Source organism: Diabrotica undecimpunctata, chromosome 2 (genome assembly GCF_040954645.1).
Source record: "Diabrotica undecimpunctata isolate CICGRU chromosome 2, icDiaUnde3, whole genome shotgun sequence".
NCBI classification, from domain to species: Eukaryota; Metazoa; Arthropoda; class Insecta; order Coleoptera; family Chrysomelidae; genus Diabrotica; species Diabrotica undecimpunctata.
Window position 1 is genome coordinate 18,901,376 of NC_092804.1, and position 22,038 is coordinate 18,923,413.

A 22,038-nucleotide genomic window follows, 5' to 3' on the forward strand; every position below is an offset into this window, starting at 1 on the left:
TCGGTTAATCGAAGAATATAAAAAACTGTACTTCACTATCAATATACGCAGAAAATACTTCCTACCACAAAGAAAACCAATTTATGTTTTTTTTTAATTAAATATTTTTTTGTCGTATATATTTAATATAAGAGAAAAAAGTTTGCCGGTAATATTTTCGACTGGTATGAAAGTTTGTTGCCTGGCAATTTTAGCGAATTAAATTTTGACAGTTCGACACAAGACGTCAGTCAATTGATTATGTCAAAATTTCATAAGCGAAAATTGCCAAAAGGCAACAAACTTGAATAAAACCAGAAGAAAATTTGGCCGGTAAATAATTTTCTCTCGAATGAGATTAGACAAAACTACTTCACGAGACAATTAATGCACCATATCAACGAAACATAATCTTTATTTATTTGTTAACATTATTAAATGTACAATTATTATTAAAAGCTATAGTAATTTGCCCATTCTTTTCTACCAAAGCATAATTTTGTGTATTATTGACCCTGTAGCACAGCGGTCGGGGAACCGGGGTAAATTACCCCAAATGGGGTAAAAATTAAATTTTTGGGGGTAAAAATGAAACTTTTGTGAGTAAAAAGTATATATTCTTAATTTGCTATTTTATAAACCTGTTAGTATTTTTTCAACTTAAACAATTTAGCGACATATGCAGGCCACGCCATCTTACTCTCCACCACTAGAGTGTTCTCGAGTTATATCTTTGCGTAGTATATCTCGAGTTATATCTTTTAAAGCCATAGAAAAACCGAACACACGTGTGTGTGTTCGGTTGTTCTCTGGTAAAGCACAGTCCCGGCCCCGACACTAATGTCTAGAGCCTGACCCACTACTATGAGCCGCGTAATGTAGGTTGCCTATTATGAATTTGAATCGGGAAAATTACTGACAGACTTACGGCTGACATCCGACATCGGATAATCATTTTTGACTAAAATAGATGTTAATAATTATTTTTCTTCCAAAACGAATTGTCATTAGAACAGGCAATTTTAGTTCTATCATATAATGATTTAATGACTCCCTTTTTAACATTTATGTTGTGATTTGATTTATAATTTAGATATATGTTCATATGTGTTGGTTTTTTGTATACATGAGTCTCATAATATCCACTATTTTCCTTTGAGATTAAAACATTCAGAAAAGGCAACGATTTATTTTATTTCTTTTCCATTGTAAGTTTTATTGACTGCTCCTTCTTACCTTTTATTTATATTAATCAGAAGTGTGTCCAACAGATCATCTACATATTTCCAACATATTGTGGGCTTTAAATTTTGATTAGGAATATTTGTTTTGAAGTCTTCCATCAATATATTAGCTAATAATGGATTTAAAGCATAGCCCAAAAATTTTGTTTATAGAAATCATTGTTTAGATGAAAATAAGTGTTGTCAGTAGATAATGTCAACAGTTCCGTTATAGCTGATACATTTAAATTGGTTCTAGTTTAATCTATCATTTTGTAATTTGGTCCTAATTGTTTTCAAAGTTTTATCTAATGGTACATTTATATATAGACTATTTATTTATATAAAAACTTAATTAGAAAATATTACATATACAAATCAATGTATCAAATTATATTAACATTTAAAAAATATAGATCATTTTAATGAAATTTGTGATTTTTTTTCTATCTAATCGTTGTTTTATTTAAGTCAAGCATAGCCACAGCTATACAGATCCCTGTTTATAGTAATAACTTTTCAGTTTGTTTTGAATAATGCATCTACAAAAAAGGTGCTACATATTTGATTCATTCATGCCTTTTAATGTGATTTTTTTGACTTGCTTAAAAACGTTTTAGAGACCTTTTCTTTGTAATATCTATAAATGAATAATTTCCCCGTTTCGAAATACATTATTCAGCAGAGTTATATAAAAATTATTTATTAAATGATGGTTAGTTCCTGGAAAAGCTCTGGCTTTTAATATTTTTTGTTGCGCATATGAACATATATCTGAATTATAAATCAAATCACAACATAAATGTTAAAAAGGGAGTCATTAAATCATTATATGATAGAACTAAAATTGCCTGCTATAATCACAATTCGTTTTTGGAAAAAAAATAAATATTATAACATCTATTTTAGTAAAAAAAGATTATCCGATGTCGGACGTCATGCGTGAGTCTGTCAGTAATTTCCCCGATTCAAATTCATAATAGACAACCTACATTACGCGGCTCAGAGTAGTGGGTCAGGCTCTAGACATTAGTGGCCCCGACTACCTGCTCACTTCGTGCTATGCCGTCAAGATACAAATACGTTGACGAGTCAGAGAGCAAGTTTTTACTAATTAGTTGCTGACAAGATCACCATTTTATCATTAATCATCGATATATCGATCAAGGTAAGCCGCAATTTAAAAATTTAATTCAAGTATTTTACAACTATTATTTTCTGTCTCCCTTAAGATGGCAGCAAATAGAAAAAGAACATACCAAGACGAATTCCTTAATTACGGCTTTACATAAATAGAAGACAATGGTACAATGAAACCAGAGTGTGTTGTATGTGTGAAGGTACTGACTTCAGAATCTTTCAAAAAAAGTCAATTGAAGAAACATTTACAATTTAGATAATTTGCATTCACACCTGTCTTCCAAACCGCGAGAATACTTTGCAAATTTAGAAATACCTGTTAAAAGACAAATATTGAATAGCAACTTGTTTGGTACATTTGATCGGCGTCCAGCATCAAGGGCTAGCTCTGAAGTAGCCTAATTGATTGCACGAAATAAGAAACCATACACTATTGGTGAAGATTTGGTTAAACCAGCTGCTGTAAAAATGGCAGAGATTATGTGTGGTCAAAAAGAAGCAAAGAAACTGAATTCAGTGCCCTTGTCTGCGAAAATTGTGAAAGAACAAATTTCTATATTAACAGAAAATGTAAGGGAACAGGTTATTTTCGTATTAAACAGGCTAAATATTTTGCTATTCAGCTTGATGAGACAACTGATTTTCGTAGCAATTCACAGTTAATGGTATATGTTCGCTACATAGGTGTAGATAATTTTGAAGAGGAATTGCTGTTTTGTTCTCCTCTCGAGTTGAGATCTCGTGGAATTGATGTCTACAATAAAGTAAATGAATATTTCAATGCGCAAAGTTTAAAATGGGAAAACTGTATTTCTGAATCTTTGCATGGAGCTCCAGCTATGCTGGATCATATTAATGGTTTTTCGGCTTTTGTAAAAAAAAATAACCCAAATATTGAAGTTACTCACTGTATGATCCATCGCCAGGCCCTTATGGTCAAATATTTAGAACCTACACTGGAAGCTGTCATGCATGATGTCATCAAGATTGTAAATTTTATCAAGGGACATGCACTAAACACGCGGCTATTTCGTGAATTATGTCAGGACGGTGAAGCTGAATATACGGACCTACTTTATTATACAAAAGTAAGGTGGCTTTCTCGCGGAAATGTACTAAATCGAGTATGGACTCTCAAAACTGAAGTCGAAATTTTTATGGTCGATTAAAAAAATATTCTCGCAGATAAGTTAAAAACTCTTCCTGGGTTGCATATCTCGCATATTTAGCGGGCATTTTTGAGAGTATAAATATATTAAACAAAGAATTGCAAGGAAAGAATATTAATATCATTTTAGCGAGAGAAATAGTGTCAGCGTTTGGGTTAAAGCTGCAATATTGGAGACAGAAAGTAGAACCGAACAAGACAGCTACTTTTTCAAGGTTAGCTTTGTTTTTGGAAGATTGCGAAAATATTACTTTTGTTGACATCAAGGATACAATTGTAAGACATCTTATCAAACTCAGAAAGCGGTTTTCAGATTACTTTCCAGATCTTGATACACTTACTCTCAGTTGCATTGCAGATCCTTTTACATGTGAAATTGCTATGATACCAGAAGAACCTTCAGGTTTAGCAGAAGCAATTCTTGAACTTCGATCTAATATTCAATTTGAGAGTAAACCAACTCTGTTATCTTTTTGGATGTCAAAAGCTGCAAAGGCTTTCAAAATTGTACATGAAGATGGGGTTAAAAAATTGTTGCCATTTGGAACAACATATTTGTGCGAACAAGGCTTTTCCACTCTAATGAACATAAAAACGAAGAACAGAAATCGATTAAACGCTGAAGACTGTGTTCAAATCGCTCTTACACCAAGTCCCAATTTTGAAGCAATTGTATCGAACATGAAACCTCTCCCATGAAAATTCGCCCCCACAGAAAATATAAGCAAATGATAATTTCTCGTTATTTTGTAATTCATATGATATTTTTCTTGTATGACAAAATAACAAGAAATTATCATTTACTTATATTTTCTGTGGGGGTGAAAGTTATGGATTACTAGGTATTACATTGATAAATTGAATAAATGATGTTTAAATTAAATTTTTAATTATTGTTTTCTTTTCAAAATTATCATGGGGGCTATAACATGAAAGATGCTAAAAAGAGGCGATTTCGTTTTTTCTTGCTCTTCGCCATGGGGTAATATCAACTTACACAAAAATATTTTGGGGTAATGATTAAAAATGTTCCCCGACCGCTGCTGTAGCATTTGGCAACTCGAAGGTCCAGCTTCATTTGTTGTTCTGAGCAGCTGCAGATATGGTTTTAGAGAGCTTGCATTTGAGTGACTCGTTAATTTAATTAACTCCTGTTCAGAAACACCTTGCTTGAACAAGGCTAACACAGCTGAATAATGATTATTCCGCCCCGTTACTGAAGAAAAGTAGGTGGGCACTTACATAGCACAAAAAAAAATTCTACGTTTCGTTTCTTTATAACATTATTATACTTTTAGATTAAGTTTTTCGTTTTGTTATATACAGATTTTTTGTATGAATAAACAAACAAAATTAATCCTTGCGTTTTCTTAACGGTTTTACTAAACAGCCCAAAATCTTGGTTTTGGCACTTAGCTCATTTGAAACTTCTACACGTTATGTTTGAAGGACCAAACAGACGTAAATGAAAATTTAAACTGAAGTAATTGTACGGGTCATAAAAGCTGTTATCAATAATTTTTTTTACTTGTCTGAATTTGGAATTAGACGTCCAAAAAAACAGTACAGAATCTTACCTCATTTATTATTCCACCAAGATTAAACAACAATGCACAATAAACTCTTAAAATATCACTTTTTATTGTTGCAACTGCAACCGATGATACATAGATTCTTATCGATAGTGATTTGTCTATTAAAGACAACAAACATAAACCTGGAGACTTCTTTTTATATAATTTATTCTATTTTCGCCTTGAATAATAGCAGCAAGGCACGACAGTATTACGCGTTATCACGAATCATAATCGAGCGAATTAATCATTTGTACACACGGCACATAGTACCCCAAAAAGCATGTCCTTTCTCACGCGGCGATAAAAACAGATTGGCAAAGATAAAGAGAAAGGGATTTATTTTGTTATCGTTTTGTATAAATCGCATCGACGGCCTTCGGAATTATGAGATTGAAAAGATAAACGTTGATAGCCAAATTGTCTATTCTTAGGACTCTGGTATGATCCAATATCGAGGGGAGCTAATGAGGTTATCAGAATATGTCTTTTAAATACCTTATTAGGTAGCTTAACAACTTAATGTCGTCTTTATATTTATTGTAACAGTAAGCAGAAAAAAATTTTTCGAAAAAAAAATATTGATTGAGATATCGCCGATAAAATTAACAATGATTTTCTTCTTCGTTATTAGTACCAAAGTGACACCAACAAATCACTTTGTCTTTACAAATCACTGTACAAAATACTTAACAAATGCAATAAAGCAGACTATAACGTCGGTCGTATGCAATACTTAGTGGCACAGCAAAAAAACTGCTAATATTGACTTTGACAATAGTGGCTCTCCATTGTCGGAATTCAAGAAACGAACCCTGTTCCTAGTTTTGGTTACAAAATGTTTTATGCATGCTATGTTTACCTCTTTGATCGTTGCTTATAAAGCCACTTTCCGTCTTTCCAATAACAGATTGAATACATCTATTAGTAACTCCAATGGTGGATATAAAAAATCTTTTGCACATTCTTTTTTTTTTCTGATCACATCATCATCATCATATAAGGGGGTCCTACGGCGATTGCCGCTTCCCGCATTTCAGCCTCCATCTTTTCCTATCTCTCCAATCTCCCTCTTCTAAGCCTCTAGATTGCATTGTTTTTGTAATTTCTCTTCTCCGGGAATTTGGTGGTCTTCCCCTTTTCCTTCTTTCTGACGGAACATACATTAAGGCTTTCTTTGGCCACCGCTCCTCCTCCATTCTCATCACGTGACCATACCATTGTAATTGCCTTCCTTGTATTCTATCTGAAAGAGTATCTCTAATTCCTGTACGGTTTCGTATTTCCTCATTCCTGATTCTTTCCATTCTCGATACTTGACATGACCTTCTAAGATAATCCATTTCCACAACGTCTACTTTATCTCGTTCATTATTTGTCATCGTCCAACATTCAGCACCATATGTGGTAATTGGTTCTACAACTGCTCTGTATACGCGAAGTTTGGTATGCATCTTTATTTTATTAGACCACAGTAATGAATTCAGTATTCGGATGCATTTTTTCCCTTGGGTTATTCGGTTTTGTACATCTATCTTAACTCTGCCATCTGCTGATATGATGCTTCCTAGATATTTATACTGGTTGCAGCCTTTTATAACTGCGTTTTCAAGCCTCAGATCTGTGGTATTTCCTCCAATTTTTAAATATTCTGTTTTGCTTATGTTTACAGTAAGCCCCCATTTGGCATATTCCTCAAATAATTTTCGATTCATATAATTTATATCTTCCTCATCGGTTGCAACCACCACCTGATCATCTGCAAATAACAATGTATACAGAGTTTATTGTCCCACTTCGATGCCCATAAATCTACATTTATTTCTCCAATTTGAGGTTCTGGTTCCAATTTTTACACAACTAACTGCATTTTCGTATAATTTATATATCGCTCGGATATACGTCGAATCCAATCCGGACCTTTCGAGGACCTCAAACATTTTCTTTAACGGGACACTATCATATGCTTTCTCAAGGTCTATAAATACCAAATGGGTCTCTCTACTTCTTTCGACACGCTTTTCAATTATTTGTCGTATGATAAAAATATTATCAAGGCAGGATCTCCCGGTACAAAAGCCGCTTTGTTCTTCAATATCTTGTATCTGTCTTTCAACCCTCTTCTTTAATATTCTGCCGTACAACCGGCCCACAGAGCTCGTCACACTAATACCTCTATAATTGGAAAAGTCTCTTTCATTCCCTCTCTTTTCTGATCACGATTTTCCAAATAAAATGAATGATTATAACCACGGATTATAACCACGGACAGAAAGATCTGTGTTCTTTCTTGTAACATCATCACATTTCAGTCTACATGGATTGCAAGATAGACCTAAACAGCAAGCCTGTACAAGATTACCGTTAACATTGGTGTACTTTTGGCCTGAATTTCTAAGAAAGTTTCTGAGCGAAAACAATCCTACCTAAACGTTGGGTTTTCGAGGATGGTTTGTTGAGAGTATTAAACCTGGTATATACTGCTTCATGATCAGATAGCCCTGCATTAATAGTAGGTATATGAAACGGTAGAGAAATGACGTAGTCCGAATGAAGGAAAGGTCACAACGTAGGCCGAATGAAGGAAAAGGGTCCGAAGAGTAGCTTAATACAGGAAGAAAACAAGGAAGACCAAAAACATCAGCTGTGGGAGTGCAACAAAGCATCGTCCACGACCGAAAAAAAAACCACGCTGGGAAACTAACATCAAAATTAGCACGATGTGTTCAAAATTTATATGTTTTGTCAAGATAACTTTACAATTTTAAGTACATTCAACATTAATACAAGATTCCATTGTAAGCATTAGGATTTTTGATATCAAATCATATGACAGGACTATGAAACTAGTTAATACTGCAAAGATGATAAAAGCTAGCTAAACAATAAGAACTACCTATTAAAACCGGACAAAATTATATTAAGAATAAGTGTATGTAGTTATTGATATGACAGCCTTGAAACTTTAATCTCTTCCGTAATGTGCAATTTTCTTTATCATTAAGCAAAAACATGCTAACATTTTTATATTAATTTTAACAAATCTTTTATTAAACATACACAAAGATAAGACTGAATAGAATTTTTCCATTTAGATCTACGCAGAAAACATGCTACCAGATATTTTCACTTTTGTTTTTTTCCTGGAATATTCTCCAGTTATTCCGGAGCCCTGCGCTTTGTTATATTTTAGTCGTTTAAAGATATATATTATTTTTTAATGCAGGATCCTTCAACTTCCTGCTGTGTTGTGTTTTATGTGTGCATTATTTTGTCTCTTTTAACGAATAATCGAACAATTCTACTACTAAAAAAAGGACAGAAAAAAACTGCCAGAAAACTACAGAGAAACTTGTTAAATACTACCCTAGAAATTATAACTAAATTTTCACAGGAGCTAATGAATCAAAAGATAAGTTTAGCAGATGAACAACAGGATTTTCGTAGTGGAAGATCGTGTACAGATGCAATATTCGTTATAAAGCAAATTACTGATAAATCACTAGAGTATAATAGACCAGCATTTCTGTATCTGATTGACCTAAAGAAAGCGTTTGGCAGAGTAAGACTCAAATATGTAATCCATCTTCTGTATAATAGAGAAGTTCCCCTAAATATTATAAAAACTATCGAAAACATCTACCAAAACAACAAAATGGAAGTCAGAATAGATGGACAACTTACAGAACCTACAGAAATAGGCAGCGGAATAGGACAAGGGGACTCATTGACTCCTTGCGCTTCAATTTAATCATGGATGAAATTATCAAAAGCATAACAAATGAAGAGGATACAGAATGGGAAACAAAGAAATAAAAATACTCTGTTACGCAAACGACGCAATATTGATAGCCCAAGATGAAGATAGTCTGCAAAGACTGATCCACAGATTTAACATAAGAGCAAAAGAATTTAATATGACAATCTCATCTCAGAAAACTAAAACAATAGTAGTCAGCAAAGAACCAACCAGATATAAAATAGAAATTGATGGCAGTATTGAACAAGTAATGGAAATAAAATACCTGGGAATTACACTGTCCAGCTATGGAGACCTGGACAAAGAAGTGAGAGATCAAGTACAAAAAGCAAATAGACTGATAGGATGCCTTACTAACACTCTATGGCGAAACAGACACATTAACACTGAGATGAAATCAAGAATTTATAAAGCCAGTGTAAGACCAATAATGACATATGCCTCAGAAACAAGACCCGACACAGCCACAACGCAAAGGCTATTGGAAACGGCAGCGATGAAAGCACTGAGAAGAATTACAGGAAATACGCTGATAAGTCAAAAGAGAAGTAAAATGACTGGGCACAAAATAGAAAAAAGAATCAAATAACCACATAAGCAGAATATAGGAGACCCGTGTCGTCAAAATAGCAAGAGAAAAGTCAACAATCGGCAAAAGAAGTATTCGACGACAGGTATTAATTCGCCAATGAACAAGCAGAATTTCTTATAAAGAGGAAGAAGATTATTTCGTCTCCTGGTTCGAGTTGTTTTTCTGCGCTTTTAAGAGTTCCTAAAAATGCTCTTTCCATCGTTTTAGAACAGAACAACTACAGAACTAAAAACGATACAATGGAGCATCGATGGACCTGATGGAATTGTTATTCCACAATCTGCAGGTTTTCAAAAATTGTAAAATCACGTTTATAAATGGATACTCAGTTTTCAAAATGCAATAAATATATAAAAGACAAGCATATAAAAACGTCCATTGTAATATTACCCATTTTTTAATTCTTATAACCGACGTAAATTTGTTTTGTTTTGTTTATTTCCTATAATAGATACGAATGATGACAATGTGCAAAGATTGAGCGGATCTACTGTATTTTTCACATATTTTGTATTTACGAGGTTTTGTATATAGCCGCTTAGAGGACGCCATCAATAAACTCTTCCGACAAAAATGTAACCTCAATCTTTTGTTGATTTAAATCGAGTTTTATTGCGATACAACAAATCGTGTACATACAATGAATTTTTGAAATTAGCAAGTCGGTCGAAAAATGGATCTTAGCTGAGAACATTTTTGAGAAATAATTTTTTACAATTTTCTCACTGAAATGGTCTCTGTTCTCTGTTTTGAAATAAAGCATCACACCAGTCAATTATTTCCCGCTGGTATTGCGAATTTCAACGTGGTTGCTCCAGTGTCTAGTCTCCACTCATCTAATTAAGGATAGAGACATCTTTGGGCATTTCAAAGACCTCGATCCAAAAGATCCTGTATGAAAAACTGGGTATTACGAATTTGGTTTTCCGTTGGATGTTTTATCTGCTAACAAAATAGTCTAAATAAACGCCAGTCCGCTGTGTGTTTCACGATGAGGAAAAACCAACAAAAGCGATCCATTCTCGAAGTGTGTCAAAGAAACTGGCCTCAACTTTTGTGTCAAAATCTGGTCGTGTGTCAACAAGATCGAAGAACGGTTACTTCTGATTGGTATATAACCGTTTGTTTACCAGAAGTTATCGAGAAACTCCGACAAAGCAACACACAACGGCGAATCATCATACATCAGGACCATGCAAGTGCTCATGTCATGAAGTGCAATGGTCTATGGACTAGTGCGCACTCCGATGCGCATTGCCCACCCTCGAATCCTTGCTATTGGCTAATCGACCTGGAAATCCCTAAATATTGCTCGAAACGCACATATAAAAATAGGCGATTTTCAGGTCAGCCAACCCTCACTTTACTCTACGCAGACGACACTGCTCTCGTAACAAAATCACCTTGACCTGGTCGACCTTAACCAGATAGAGTACCTTGGTATGGTATTCACAGAAACACTAAACTGGATGGCTGCAACCCGTAACAGCGTGAGGAGAAGAGTCGGACGGACATACTCACGTACACTCATACTCACATACAAAACATTTATTAGGCCGGTGATTGAATATAGAGCAAATCTTTATGCCATGTTCAATCACAGCATTACACAACAACTGCTGGGATTGGAACAAGGAATACTGCGTAGTGTAAATTACAAACGGCATGACTACTCCTCCGCCCTTATACATCGAATATCCAGCCCATCAATAAGAGGTTCTCCTCTCTGAGCAGTAGTTATACAATCAAAATCATCCGTGGCCAAAACTTCAGAGCCCAAAATATCATTAATACTAACTGCTCATCTTTTGGCAATGTATTCAACAGACACCCCAAACGCAAACTTCTATTCCTACCCACCAAATGCTGACTCTTGCCAGCAACGATCTGATGAATACATTGATCCCGATCCCATTGCACATTTATATCTGTCTATTGTTGAGGTTACAGTCACAGCTGCCCTCTTCGCGATTCATAACATTTATCATTATCATCACTGGCTCGACAACCCTTTTGAGTCTTGGCCTGTTCCAGGATTCTTCTCCATTTGATCTGTTTCGTGCTTTTTTTCTCCAGTTTTTTATTTTTAAGGTTGTTATATCATTTTCTATTTGTTCTAAGTATCTCAGCTTCGGTCTTCCTCTTGTTCTTTTTCCTACTGGTATATATTTGAATATTTTGTTTGGTATTTCGCCTTCTTCCATTCTTTCTACATATCCTATCCAATGCAGCCGTCCTATTAATTAAATTCATTCACAATTCATAACTATATAATTTTTACTAATAAATTTCTGAAAAGGACCGTTTTAGCTCAAACTCTTTCACCTCTGACTACCCTGGACACCACCTTCTCCGCAGGACTAAAGCTACAAAGAAAAACAACCAACAGAAAAAGAACAACCAGACAACGTTGATCAGCCAAGTCAGTCCCTCACGGGCTCTCCTAGAGTCTGTACTCTAGGGGCTTTGCTCCAGTTCCAATTCATACTCTGTGGTTAGATCGTATTCGACTATTAATGATGTTACTATTTCGACGAAGATTAACTTGTCATGTAAGACAAGACACCGAAGTCTACAATTTTTACAAGTCCTTACCCATAAATGGACTTGGGCACAGGATCCTTCGTACACGATATTAGAAGCCCTCTGCAGAGCGTACGAGGATCAGAAGGTGATAAGACCCTTACTTTTTCCGACGAACAACACTCACACTACCCAAAAGACAATAGAGTTTTTGGAGCTTTCCAGTCGCCAGAAGAAGCCATCGATGATTTTAAAACAGCGACTTTGCAGGTTTCAACTGAAGACTGGAATTGTTTTAGCAATTGGTTTGAACGTATGTAAAAGTGTATCGATCTTGGTGGGACATATTTTGAAAAGCAATACACTACCTTAAGTCTATATATTTTTATCTTTATGGCAACGACTAAATGTTCGGACAAACGAAAATTTGTTGAAAACGTTCATCTTCACAACTTTGCTTATTAAACCAAAGAACGAGATCAACAATACAATAAACTCTATCATTAATAACAAAATATTGAAATGGTTCTGTCTCTATAAACTTTAAATCGCAGCGTCAATTCAAGAAATTACTACTTTAATATGGGGTTACATCGTCAAGCGCCTTTAAAACCGCAGCAATTTTATCTGGTATTGTTCGTACTAAGGATTTACACAAGTGAGGGTCGAAACTATCCCATAATTCACCTAATTTACTCTTCAAATCTGCGACGGTTCTTTGGGGAACATCGTTGTCACGATGTTATGCAACATTTTCATTTATTTTGCCGCCAACGCTGCAATTTAAAGTTTATAAGGACAGAGCCATTTCAATATTTTGTTATTATTGATAGAGTAATATAAACTCCTGGACAAAATTAACGCACCACCCATATCTTTCTCAATAATCTTTATTTATTGATAATTTACTGTAAGTTTACGTAATACGTTTATGGAAACCTTGTTTGACAGTGACAGTTGTTATGTAAGGTAATAATAGTCTTGTTTTAACAATAATTTGTATTAAACTTCGTTTTAGACTAAAAGTGACTTAACATTTTCATAAAAAGTACCGATTAAGTAAATCAAAGTGATTGTGAGAAACAAGCTTTTTATTGTGATATTTTTCATTAAATGCATGTTTAGAAGTTCATTTACATAACAATCAAATAAAACATGAACCGCCAAAGAAATTTGTCGATGGAGGAGGCAGTGCGAGCATCGATTCTCCTAGATGAAGGATATTCAATGCGATACGTTGCAGGTTTGTTAGGAAGACATCATTCCAGCATCAGTCGCAAGGTGAGGCGATATAATGAAACAGGGTAGTACCATCGATGACCAGGGCAAAGGCGAAAACGTTGCACTAATCAAATTGATGATCGTTTTTTGAGACAACGTGCGCTCAGAGATAAGAGGGTCACAATTTGCTATAGCAATTTGCTAAAAAATGAACTACCAGATGTTCGAAATGTCACGATATCGTCTCGAACAGTTAGAAGACATTTACATGAAGCAGAATTGAGCAACAGAAAACCGGCCAAAAAACCTTGCTTACCAGAGAACACAGGGTTCAGAGATTGAATTTTGCAAGATTGCATCAAAATTGGACCATCGATGATTGGAAACGAGTTCTTTTCTCCGATGAGACTAGAGTAAGCCTAAAAGCTCCAGATGGTCGTGAGCGTGTCTGACGAAGGCGAGGAGAAAGGTTTGCCAGCTGCAATATCTCTCTTAAAGTACCTTTGGGGGGGGGGGAATTTGTTTTGAAGCTCGTACGGAGTTGGTCCCCATACGTACGAGGTCTATGAATGCCCATTATTACTTAGACAATATTATTGTCGAACATGTAATGCCTTTTGCTCCGTTTCTTGGACCTAATTTTTTATTCATGCAAAACAACGGTCGTCCTCATGTGATAGGTCATAGCGTTATTGGCTACCTAAATGATGTTGATATTCCATTACTAGAGTGGCCACCTAACAGTCCGGACATGAATCCTATAGAGCATCTATGGGACTATCTCAAAAAAAAAAGATTCGAAGTCGTAGACTCCCTATTGCCAATCACAACCAACTCATTGAGGCCGTTATTGAAGAATGGGAGAATATTCCGCTAACTTTTGTTGAACATTTGATATCAAGCATGCTTCGACGCATAAATGCGTCGTTTATTGTGTTACTTTACACTGATTTTTTTCTTTTTGCAATTTGGTGTTATGCTAGCTTATTTACGCATTTCCGACAAAAACAAATTTTTAAAGAAACAATAAGGCAAATTAAGGTCATGGTAAAGTCATGTTGGACTTATTTGTAGGTGTTTATTATTATTTCAATGTAACTTAGTTTTATTTTGTGTTAATATTGTAAATATTTAGATTATTTAAAGTGGTGCGTTAAGTTTGTCCAGGAGTTTATTATTCATCTCGTTCTTTGGTTCAATAGGAAAGATCGTGAAGATAACTTTTCGTTTGTCCGAACATTTAGTTGTTAGAGCTCGTATATGCAAAACTAAAAAGACAACCCTCGTATATAACTATCCTCGTATTTACATCGGCGGCCAGAATTTTTTAATTAATTATTAAATAATAAATTATTTACGACCCATTGTGCTGTTCTAGGTAATTGATTATCGTATTGCTATTTATTTGACTGTTTCTATCATAATTTTTATTTATCCTTCATGTCTCAATAAAATATGTTGTACATTGGCACTATTGGAATCTTGTAAATATAAAAGAAAACAACCAATAGCTGATATAGTTGTTGATTTTTGTTAATTGTTAAGTAAATATTGATTAGACACGATTAGTTATTATTAATGTTATTTTATTGTGACCTATAATAGATTGTTCTATTTACATTATAAGATTATTAGTGTGGACATATTTTTATAGACAACTAACCTAGAAATAGAAAATATTATAATTTATAGCTATACAGGACTACTCAAATAAATTGATTTTAAAATAAAAAATAGTATTTCCGCCGTTCAGAAATAGACGACTGTAATCTCATTGAAAAAATTATAAAAAAGAATAAATAGATTTGTTTTTAGATTGTAGGGAGTTAGTTATGTTATATCTAAGTATTATAAAATGAAATACACCCACTTGCTATGAAAAATAACAGTTAAAATACAACAGAGTATCTCATCATCATCTTTGGCTCGGCAATCCAAGCCTGCTCTAAGATTCGTCGCCATTATGTTCGGTTTCTGGCAACGTATTGCCATTTTCTGATTTCTAGTATCCCTAAGTCGATCTCAACTCCATCTAACCACTTAATTCACGGTCGGTCTCTGCTTCTTCTTCCTATAGGTGTTCATGTGGTTAGCTTTTTAGCAATCGTATTATGTGTCCGGCCCATATAAGTTGCTATGTTTTAATGAACGTTATGACACCTGGTTCAAAAGAGTTGGTATAATTCGAAGTTAAATCTGTTGCGCCACTGTCCTTGATTGTTTGTAGCTCCAGATATTTTTTTCATCCTTCTGCGTTAGAGTCCACGTTTCCACCCCGTATGTGAGGACCGACCTCAGACAGGTTTTGTATATAATAATTTTAGTTTTTCTTTGGATATTTCTTGAGTGGAATTGTTTTTGGAGTCCCTATTATGCCCTATTTGTAAGGTTTATTCGTCTTTTAATGTATTCGCTTGTTTTATTAGTAGTAGTCACTAGCGAGCCAAGGTATGTGAAGTTGTCAACACGTTCAAAGATATGACTTCCAAATGCTATAGAATCCTTAGTAACCAACATGTAATTGGTTTTGTCTTCGTTGATGACTAGACCGAACTGTTTCGCCGCCGTTTCCAATTCTAGAAAATATTGCTCAACATCTCGCTTGCTACGCCCTAGTATCGATCTATTATAAATAGTACCGCCGTCTCTAATTCGTGTGTCTTGGACTGCCTCTTTAAAGGCACTGTTAAATAGGAGGCAAGCCAGGGCATCTCCTTGTCTGAGTCCATCCTTTATCTCAAAGGATTGAGAAGTTTCTCCCTGTATTCTAACGTTGTTGAAGACGTCGTGGGTGACTTTGGCTTAGGGAGATCGAAACGAGAGGGGTGATATGCTAATCCAGTTCTGTCAAGAAAAAAAATTAGTCATTGCGAATACCTGGTACAAACTGCCACCTCGGAGACTCTACACCTGGCAGTCTCCACAACATACGCATGACAATATCGTAAGATGTTTCAATCAACCTTTATACCAATCCCAAAAAAGCCAAACGCTAATAGTTGCGACCAATTCCGAATGATCAGCTTATTGAGCCAGGTCTTAAAACTCTTCTTAAAGATAATTCACACAAGAGAATACAACAGATATGAAAGAGACATTAGCCCCACACAGTTCGGTTTCAGACAACGATTTGACACAAGAGAAGCACTTTATAGCTTAACTGTCCTACTTCAGAAATGCAGAGATCAGCAAAAAGATGTCTTCCTATGCTTTATAGATTACCAGAAAGCGTTCGATTGTGTTAATCATTCAGAATTAGTAAGATTGCTCCAGGAACGTTCGATAGATGAGAATGACCTTAAAAACCATAAAGAACCTTTATATGAATCAAGTGGCATCTGTGAGAGTAGGACTGGAATCTACATAATATTTCTCAATCAAAAAAGGTGTACGACAGGGTTGTGCTCTGTCACCCATCCTTTTTAATCTTTACTCTGAAACGATTTTGGATAGAGCCTTAAGTGACACTGAAGATGGAATCAAAATCAACAGATAGACTATTAGTAATCTTCGCGATACTGATGATACAGTCATAATAGCTGATAGCCAAGAAGCGCTACAGCAACTAATAGATAGAATAAACTATGAAGGAGAACGACTGGGTGGTTACCATTACCTTTGTCTTGTCTGTATTAATCTTCAAGCCCATTAAGCAGAACACGAAATATGCAATTAAATATAAGAATAAACAATAAGAACATCCAAAAGGTCCAAGTTCAGATATCTCGGTAGTTGGATAACTGAAGATCTAGATTCAGTATTAGAGACACATAGCAGGATTGAGCAAGCCAGAACAGCATTTACTAATATGAGAACTTTACTAAGCAACAGCAGCCTTAACTTAACGCTTCGATATCACTTTGTAAAATGTTACATTTACTCCATACTGCTATATGGTGTAGAAACCTGCACCATAAAGGCCAATGTGATGAACCGATTGGAGGCCTCTGAAATGTGGGTATTTAGAAGACTACTTAAAATTACCTGGACAGATCACACACAACAAATGTCGAAGTATTAAATCGAATGGGCAGAGAACGAGAATTGCTGTCAATAATAAAAAAAGTTGCTTATCTGGGACATATATTTCGAAATTCTAAGTAACAGTTCTTAAAGCTTATTATGGAAGGGAAAATAGAAGGAAAACGGGGCATCGGAAGAAAGAAATTCTCATGCCTTAAAAACATAAGGGATTGGACAAACCTCGATGCCCATGCACTCTTTAGAGTCACACAAGACCGAGAGGAGTATACCAGAATTGTCGCCAACATCCACTAATTGGATAGGGCACCATAAGAAGAAGAAGATTCTAACGTTGGCTTTTAAGTTAAACATTGTCATTCTTGTTAATCGGATAAGTTTTTCTGGTATACCTAACTAACGTATTGATTGGTATAGTCCTTTTCCCTTGAAGTCGACGAATAGGTGATGGGTTTCAATGTTAAATTCTAATGTTTTCTAGAGAATCTGGCTTATTGAACGAATCTTGTTAATTGTTGATTTTTCTGGAGTAAATCCGGCTTGGTATTTTCCAACTATGCCAACTGTGTACTTGTAGCCTTTAGTAGAGAATATTTCCTAGTATTTTGTAAGCAATTGTTAACAGAGTTATACCTCTGTAGTTGTCTGTCACACCTGTGTAGCTGTCATTCTTGTAGAGCTCACTACAAATTTGATCAGTTCCTGGTGCTTTATTATTTTTAAGCTTTTTAATGGCTTGGACAACCTCTTCAGTGGTAGGTGGTCTTTCGTTTGGGTTGAATAGATTCCAATCATTTCGATCTGCTATGGTGTTATCTGCTTCTTCAATATAATGGCCGTTAAATTTTGCGTCGAAAAATTCAAGATTGAGGACGTATCACTAGGATAATTCCTTCTCCATCCTTACAGATCCCTATTCTTGGCTTAAACTCTTTTCTCATTTTGTTATAGTTTCGTTTTAAGTAATTTCTTATCCATTCTGTTATCTAACTACTTTTCTTCAAATTACTTTTTTGAGATAGATTTGTTTTTACATTGAAGGGAGTTGGTTATGTAATATGTAAGTATTATAAAATGAAATACACCCACTTGCTATGAAAAATAACACAGTTAAAAAACCACAATGAGAATTTCTACATGAGTAAATAAGTGGAAGATAAAACCTATTGTATTTTTGTTTTACTCATACTAGCAGGGAAATGTTTTGTTACAGGTGGGCAAATATAAACAATCAAATAACTACCAACCGCAGACAAACAACCAGTATCTATATTTTTGTGGTATAAAGCCCATAATTGTTAAACCTATTTGCTATCATGAAGGTGGTTCATTTAATTCAACAATGTTGATACAAGTGCTTATATGCGAAAACAAAAATACAATGAAAAATATTTGCAATTACTTATTTATTATATTAAAAAATACAGACTATTTATCTCTAATGCATTTGCTAACATTTCGAAATCTTAAGAAAAAACAATCATTGCTTAAGTAAAAAAATATTGTCTTTCAAAATGCCTTCATAGTTAAAAACAGGTTAGTCTAAAAGAATCTCGGGGCTCGTTTGGCATTAGTCTATAGTAGAAGCCACAGTTAGAACGTAGTGCAGGTAAGATGGGCAATGTATTTCTTACGGGAGAACGGCCGACCACGTTGCCGGTTTGCCCCGAGCGGCGCATCAGGACCGGATTTAAGAATCATATATCAAGAATCTATAAATAAGAGTTACATTGTTGAACTATATTTAACATGAAGAAAAACACTATAAAAAAAGTAAAATATATCAAAAACTCATTGTCGATAGCTTATCTATATTTATTAATTTTCAATAGCTTCCATTGTAAACACATTCTTTGGGAAATAAAGATCATTAAAAGTCATTAGGAGAAGCGAATCAATTTTAATCCCCATTGTCCACGCAAAGCAAACATGTCTCTTTGTCGATTTGGGTAATGGCCATTAGACCCAAAACTTGTTGGCAAAAACTATGAAAGCTCAGTTTCATTTCATTTTCGCAATCGGATGAAAGTACAGTAAAACCTCGATATAACGGACCTCTATTTAACGGACTTCGGATATAACGGACAAAAAATCCGGTCAAATGTAAAATAAATAAAAACATACTGTTAGTATTACACATGCGTCTCATATATGTAATCAATACGACATAAAAAAGCAAACTTTCGGACATAAAAAAAACAAATACAAAATAAATAAATTTGCATTCATGTGTGATGTAGGAGAGCATAGCAATCTTGGAAAACGAATGAAATTGGCTCGTGAAACTTCACTGGAAAAAGCAATCTTAAAATGGTATGGGTAACAACGTTCTAGTGGGATCCTGGTCCGAGCAGTCGAATTGAAATTTGCTGCAATTAAATTAGCAAATCATATGGACATACCATTCAGAGCAAGTGATGGATGGCTTTGGCGCTTTCGTAAAAGGCACGGAATCATGAATAAAAGAATTTACGTCGAAGCTTCAACTGCACCAAAAGAAGAAACAGAACCCTTTAGGCAAAAATTAATAGCAAATATAGCAAGTAAGTAATGAAATGTTATTAGAATGTCAGATTTACAATGTTGACGAAACTGGTTTGTTATGGCGTACTTTGCCTGAAAGCGCACAAGCCTCCAAATATGAAAAATCGGATTCTGGAAGAAAAATCAGCAAGGACAGGATCTTGGCACTGCTTTATGCTAACGCTGATGGATCGCGTTTATTGACACTTGTAGTGGTTGGCAAATCTCGCAAACCTAGAGTTTTAAAAGACATAATGCATCATATGCCCCTTTCATACTATAGCTCTAAGAAAGCATGGTTCACCTCCGATATTTTCAAAAATTGTTTTTTCAAAGAAATTGTACCTTCAGTGAGAAAATTTCAAGAGAAGAAATTGGGAATACCGTCAGAAGAGGTGACATGTTTATTGCTTTTAGACAACGCTCCTGCTCACCCCTCTGAAAATATTCTACGTTCAGAAGATGGAAACTTCAGGTGTATGTTTTTGCCAAAAAATACAACATCGCTTATTTAACCCATGGATCAGGGAATAATTTTGGCAGCCAAACGAATATATCGCAAAAAGTTTTTAGACGAAGTAATGGTTGTATTGTACGATGGAGATAATGCAGAAGATACAAGAGCGCAACGTACCTTGCAAAACTTAAGGTATTACAATTTAAAATCAACAATTTTTAATTTTGCTGCAGCATGGGAGGAAGTGAAAGAGCAAACATTAAAAAATGGTTGGAAGAATTTGTTTGATGGCCAAGATGCAGACATAGATTTAGAAGGGTTGAAAGTTACTAATTTCTGTAGGACAATACATAATAATGCCGACGAACATATAGCTGAGGAAGATGTTTTACAATCGCCAGAAGTAGATGAAGGTGACCCTGGGTATAACATCATGACTGAAAGTGAAATAGCAGATGAAGTTATGAACCTTAAAAATGAGAACGGAAGTGAAGATAGCAAACAAGACGACAAAACAAGACTGTTAAAAATGAAGTTATCAGAGGTAAGATCGCATCTCGACGATCTAACAACATTTATTGATTATTCATTCAATAGTTAAACTGATTTTAGGGAGTTGATCATAGAAAAACAGCAAACATGGAAAGTGCAAACGAAACTTGTTCAAAACAGGATTACCAACAGCAAGCTCGTCAATATTCACAGCAACGTCACTTCACGACGAATGTCCGAGGACAATTACTTAAATAGAATTTTGTTTGTATGTTGTATTTTTTATATATATATCTAATTACAGTGTACATATATATTTTCAAAAAAAAGTATTTTGATTTATTTAACCATATTTTTATATAACGGACTTTCGGCTTTAACGGACACCCCCTCCCCCCAAGTAGTCCGTTATATCGAGGTTTTACTGTATTTTGCTCAAAATCTAAAGTAGCTGATTATCATGGGAAAACGAACAATGAAATTTTCACTAAATGGATAAGTGAACAATGGATTCCTAATTTAGAAGAGCCATCATTAATTGTGATAAGTAATGCTCCATATCACAGTATTCTTTTAGAAAAGCAACCTCCATTGATTCAATTAGAATGGGAATTATTACCTGGTTGACAACAAACAAGATCAACTATGACACAAAATCTGAATTATTACAAATTACGAAAATGAATAGAAAAGAGAATCTGTATATAATTAATGAGCTACTAAGAGACAACACAGCCATAAAGTGTTGACACTATCTCCTTATCAGAGCAAATTCAACACTATCGAAGTAATTTGGGCAAACTGTAAATCATATTACAATAAGTAAGTACACACATCAAAAATGTTTAAGGTTTAAGATTTTTTGTTAATACATACCATTTGATTTGAAAACAATGATTAATTGATTCAAATTGTAAAGAATAGTACTTCAAATTTTGAAGATAGTCTGTATTTACTTTAAAATTACAATAAAAAATATTAAAACAAGATAACTAAACAAATGGTAAGTGCTGTGAATATGATTGAGTGTCGAAGAGCATGATTTGGCAATTGTCTCATCAATATAAACAATTTGGGAATGTCACTGAAAGATATGAGTCATCAATGTAAAACTACTACTTGATAGGATCGATATGTGGTAGGATTAGCTCATCAAAATGTGTATACAACTGCACATGAACTCTACGGGCCTTAGAAAATACCCACAATATTACTGTATGTAACCAAACTTTGAGAAATAGATTACATGAAACTGACCTGCACACCAGATGTCAATTGAGGGTTACTACGTTATATATTGGAAATTATGGACTCAGATTAAGGCACAAGAACATGTGCAGTGGGGCTTATAAGAATAGATATCTGTGATTTTCATAGATGAATCCTAGGTTTTGTATCTACCCTG

General features: G+C 34.7%; 2 protein-coding genes across 4 annotated transcripts in view; one reads left to right on the forward strand and one right to left on the reverse strand.

Annotated features, from left to right (window-relative positions):
* Positions 1-22,038, reverse strand: part of ZnT63C (solute carrier family 30 member 1) — a 76,146-nt gene that overhangs the window by 52,299 nt on the left and 1,809 nt on the right. Inside the window, exon 1 of one of the 3 annotated variants that reach the window (XM_072522432.1) lies at positions 5,088-5,394. The exons of the other annotated variants lie outside the window; for them this stretch is intronic. The gene's annotated coding sequence lies outside the window, so the exon portion shown is untranslated. Of the gene's footprint in view, positions 1-5,087; positions 5,395-22,038 lie in introns of those variants that run through there. 3 annotated transcript variants of the gene reach the window in all.
* Positions 2,811-4,209, forward strand: LOC140433626 (protein FAM200C-like). The gene is made up of 3 exons (XM_072521608.1): positions 2,811-2,912; positions 2,966-3,331; positions 3,622-4,209. The coding sequence occupies exons 1-3, from the start codon at positions 2,811-2,813 to the stop codon at positions 4,207-4,209; spliced, it is 1,056 nt and encodes a 351-aa protein (XP_072377709.1).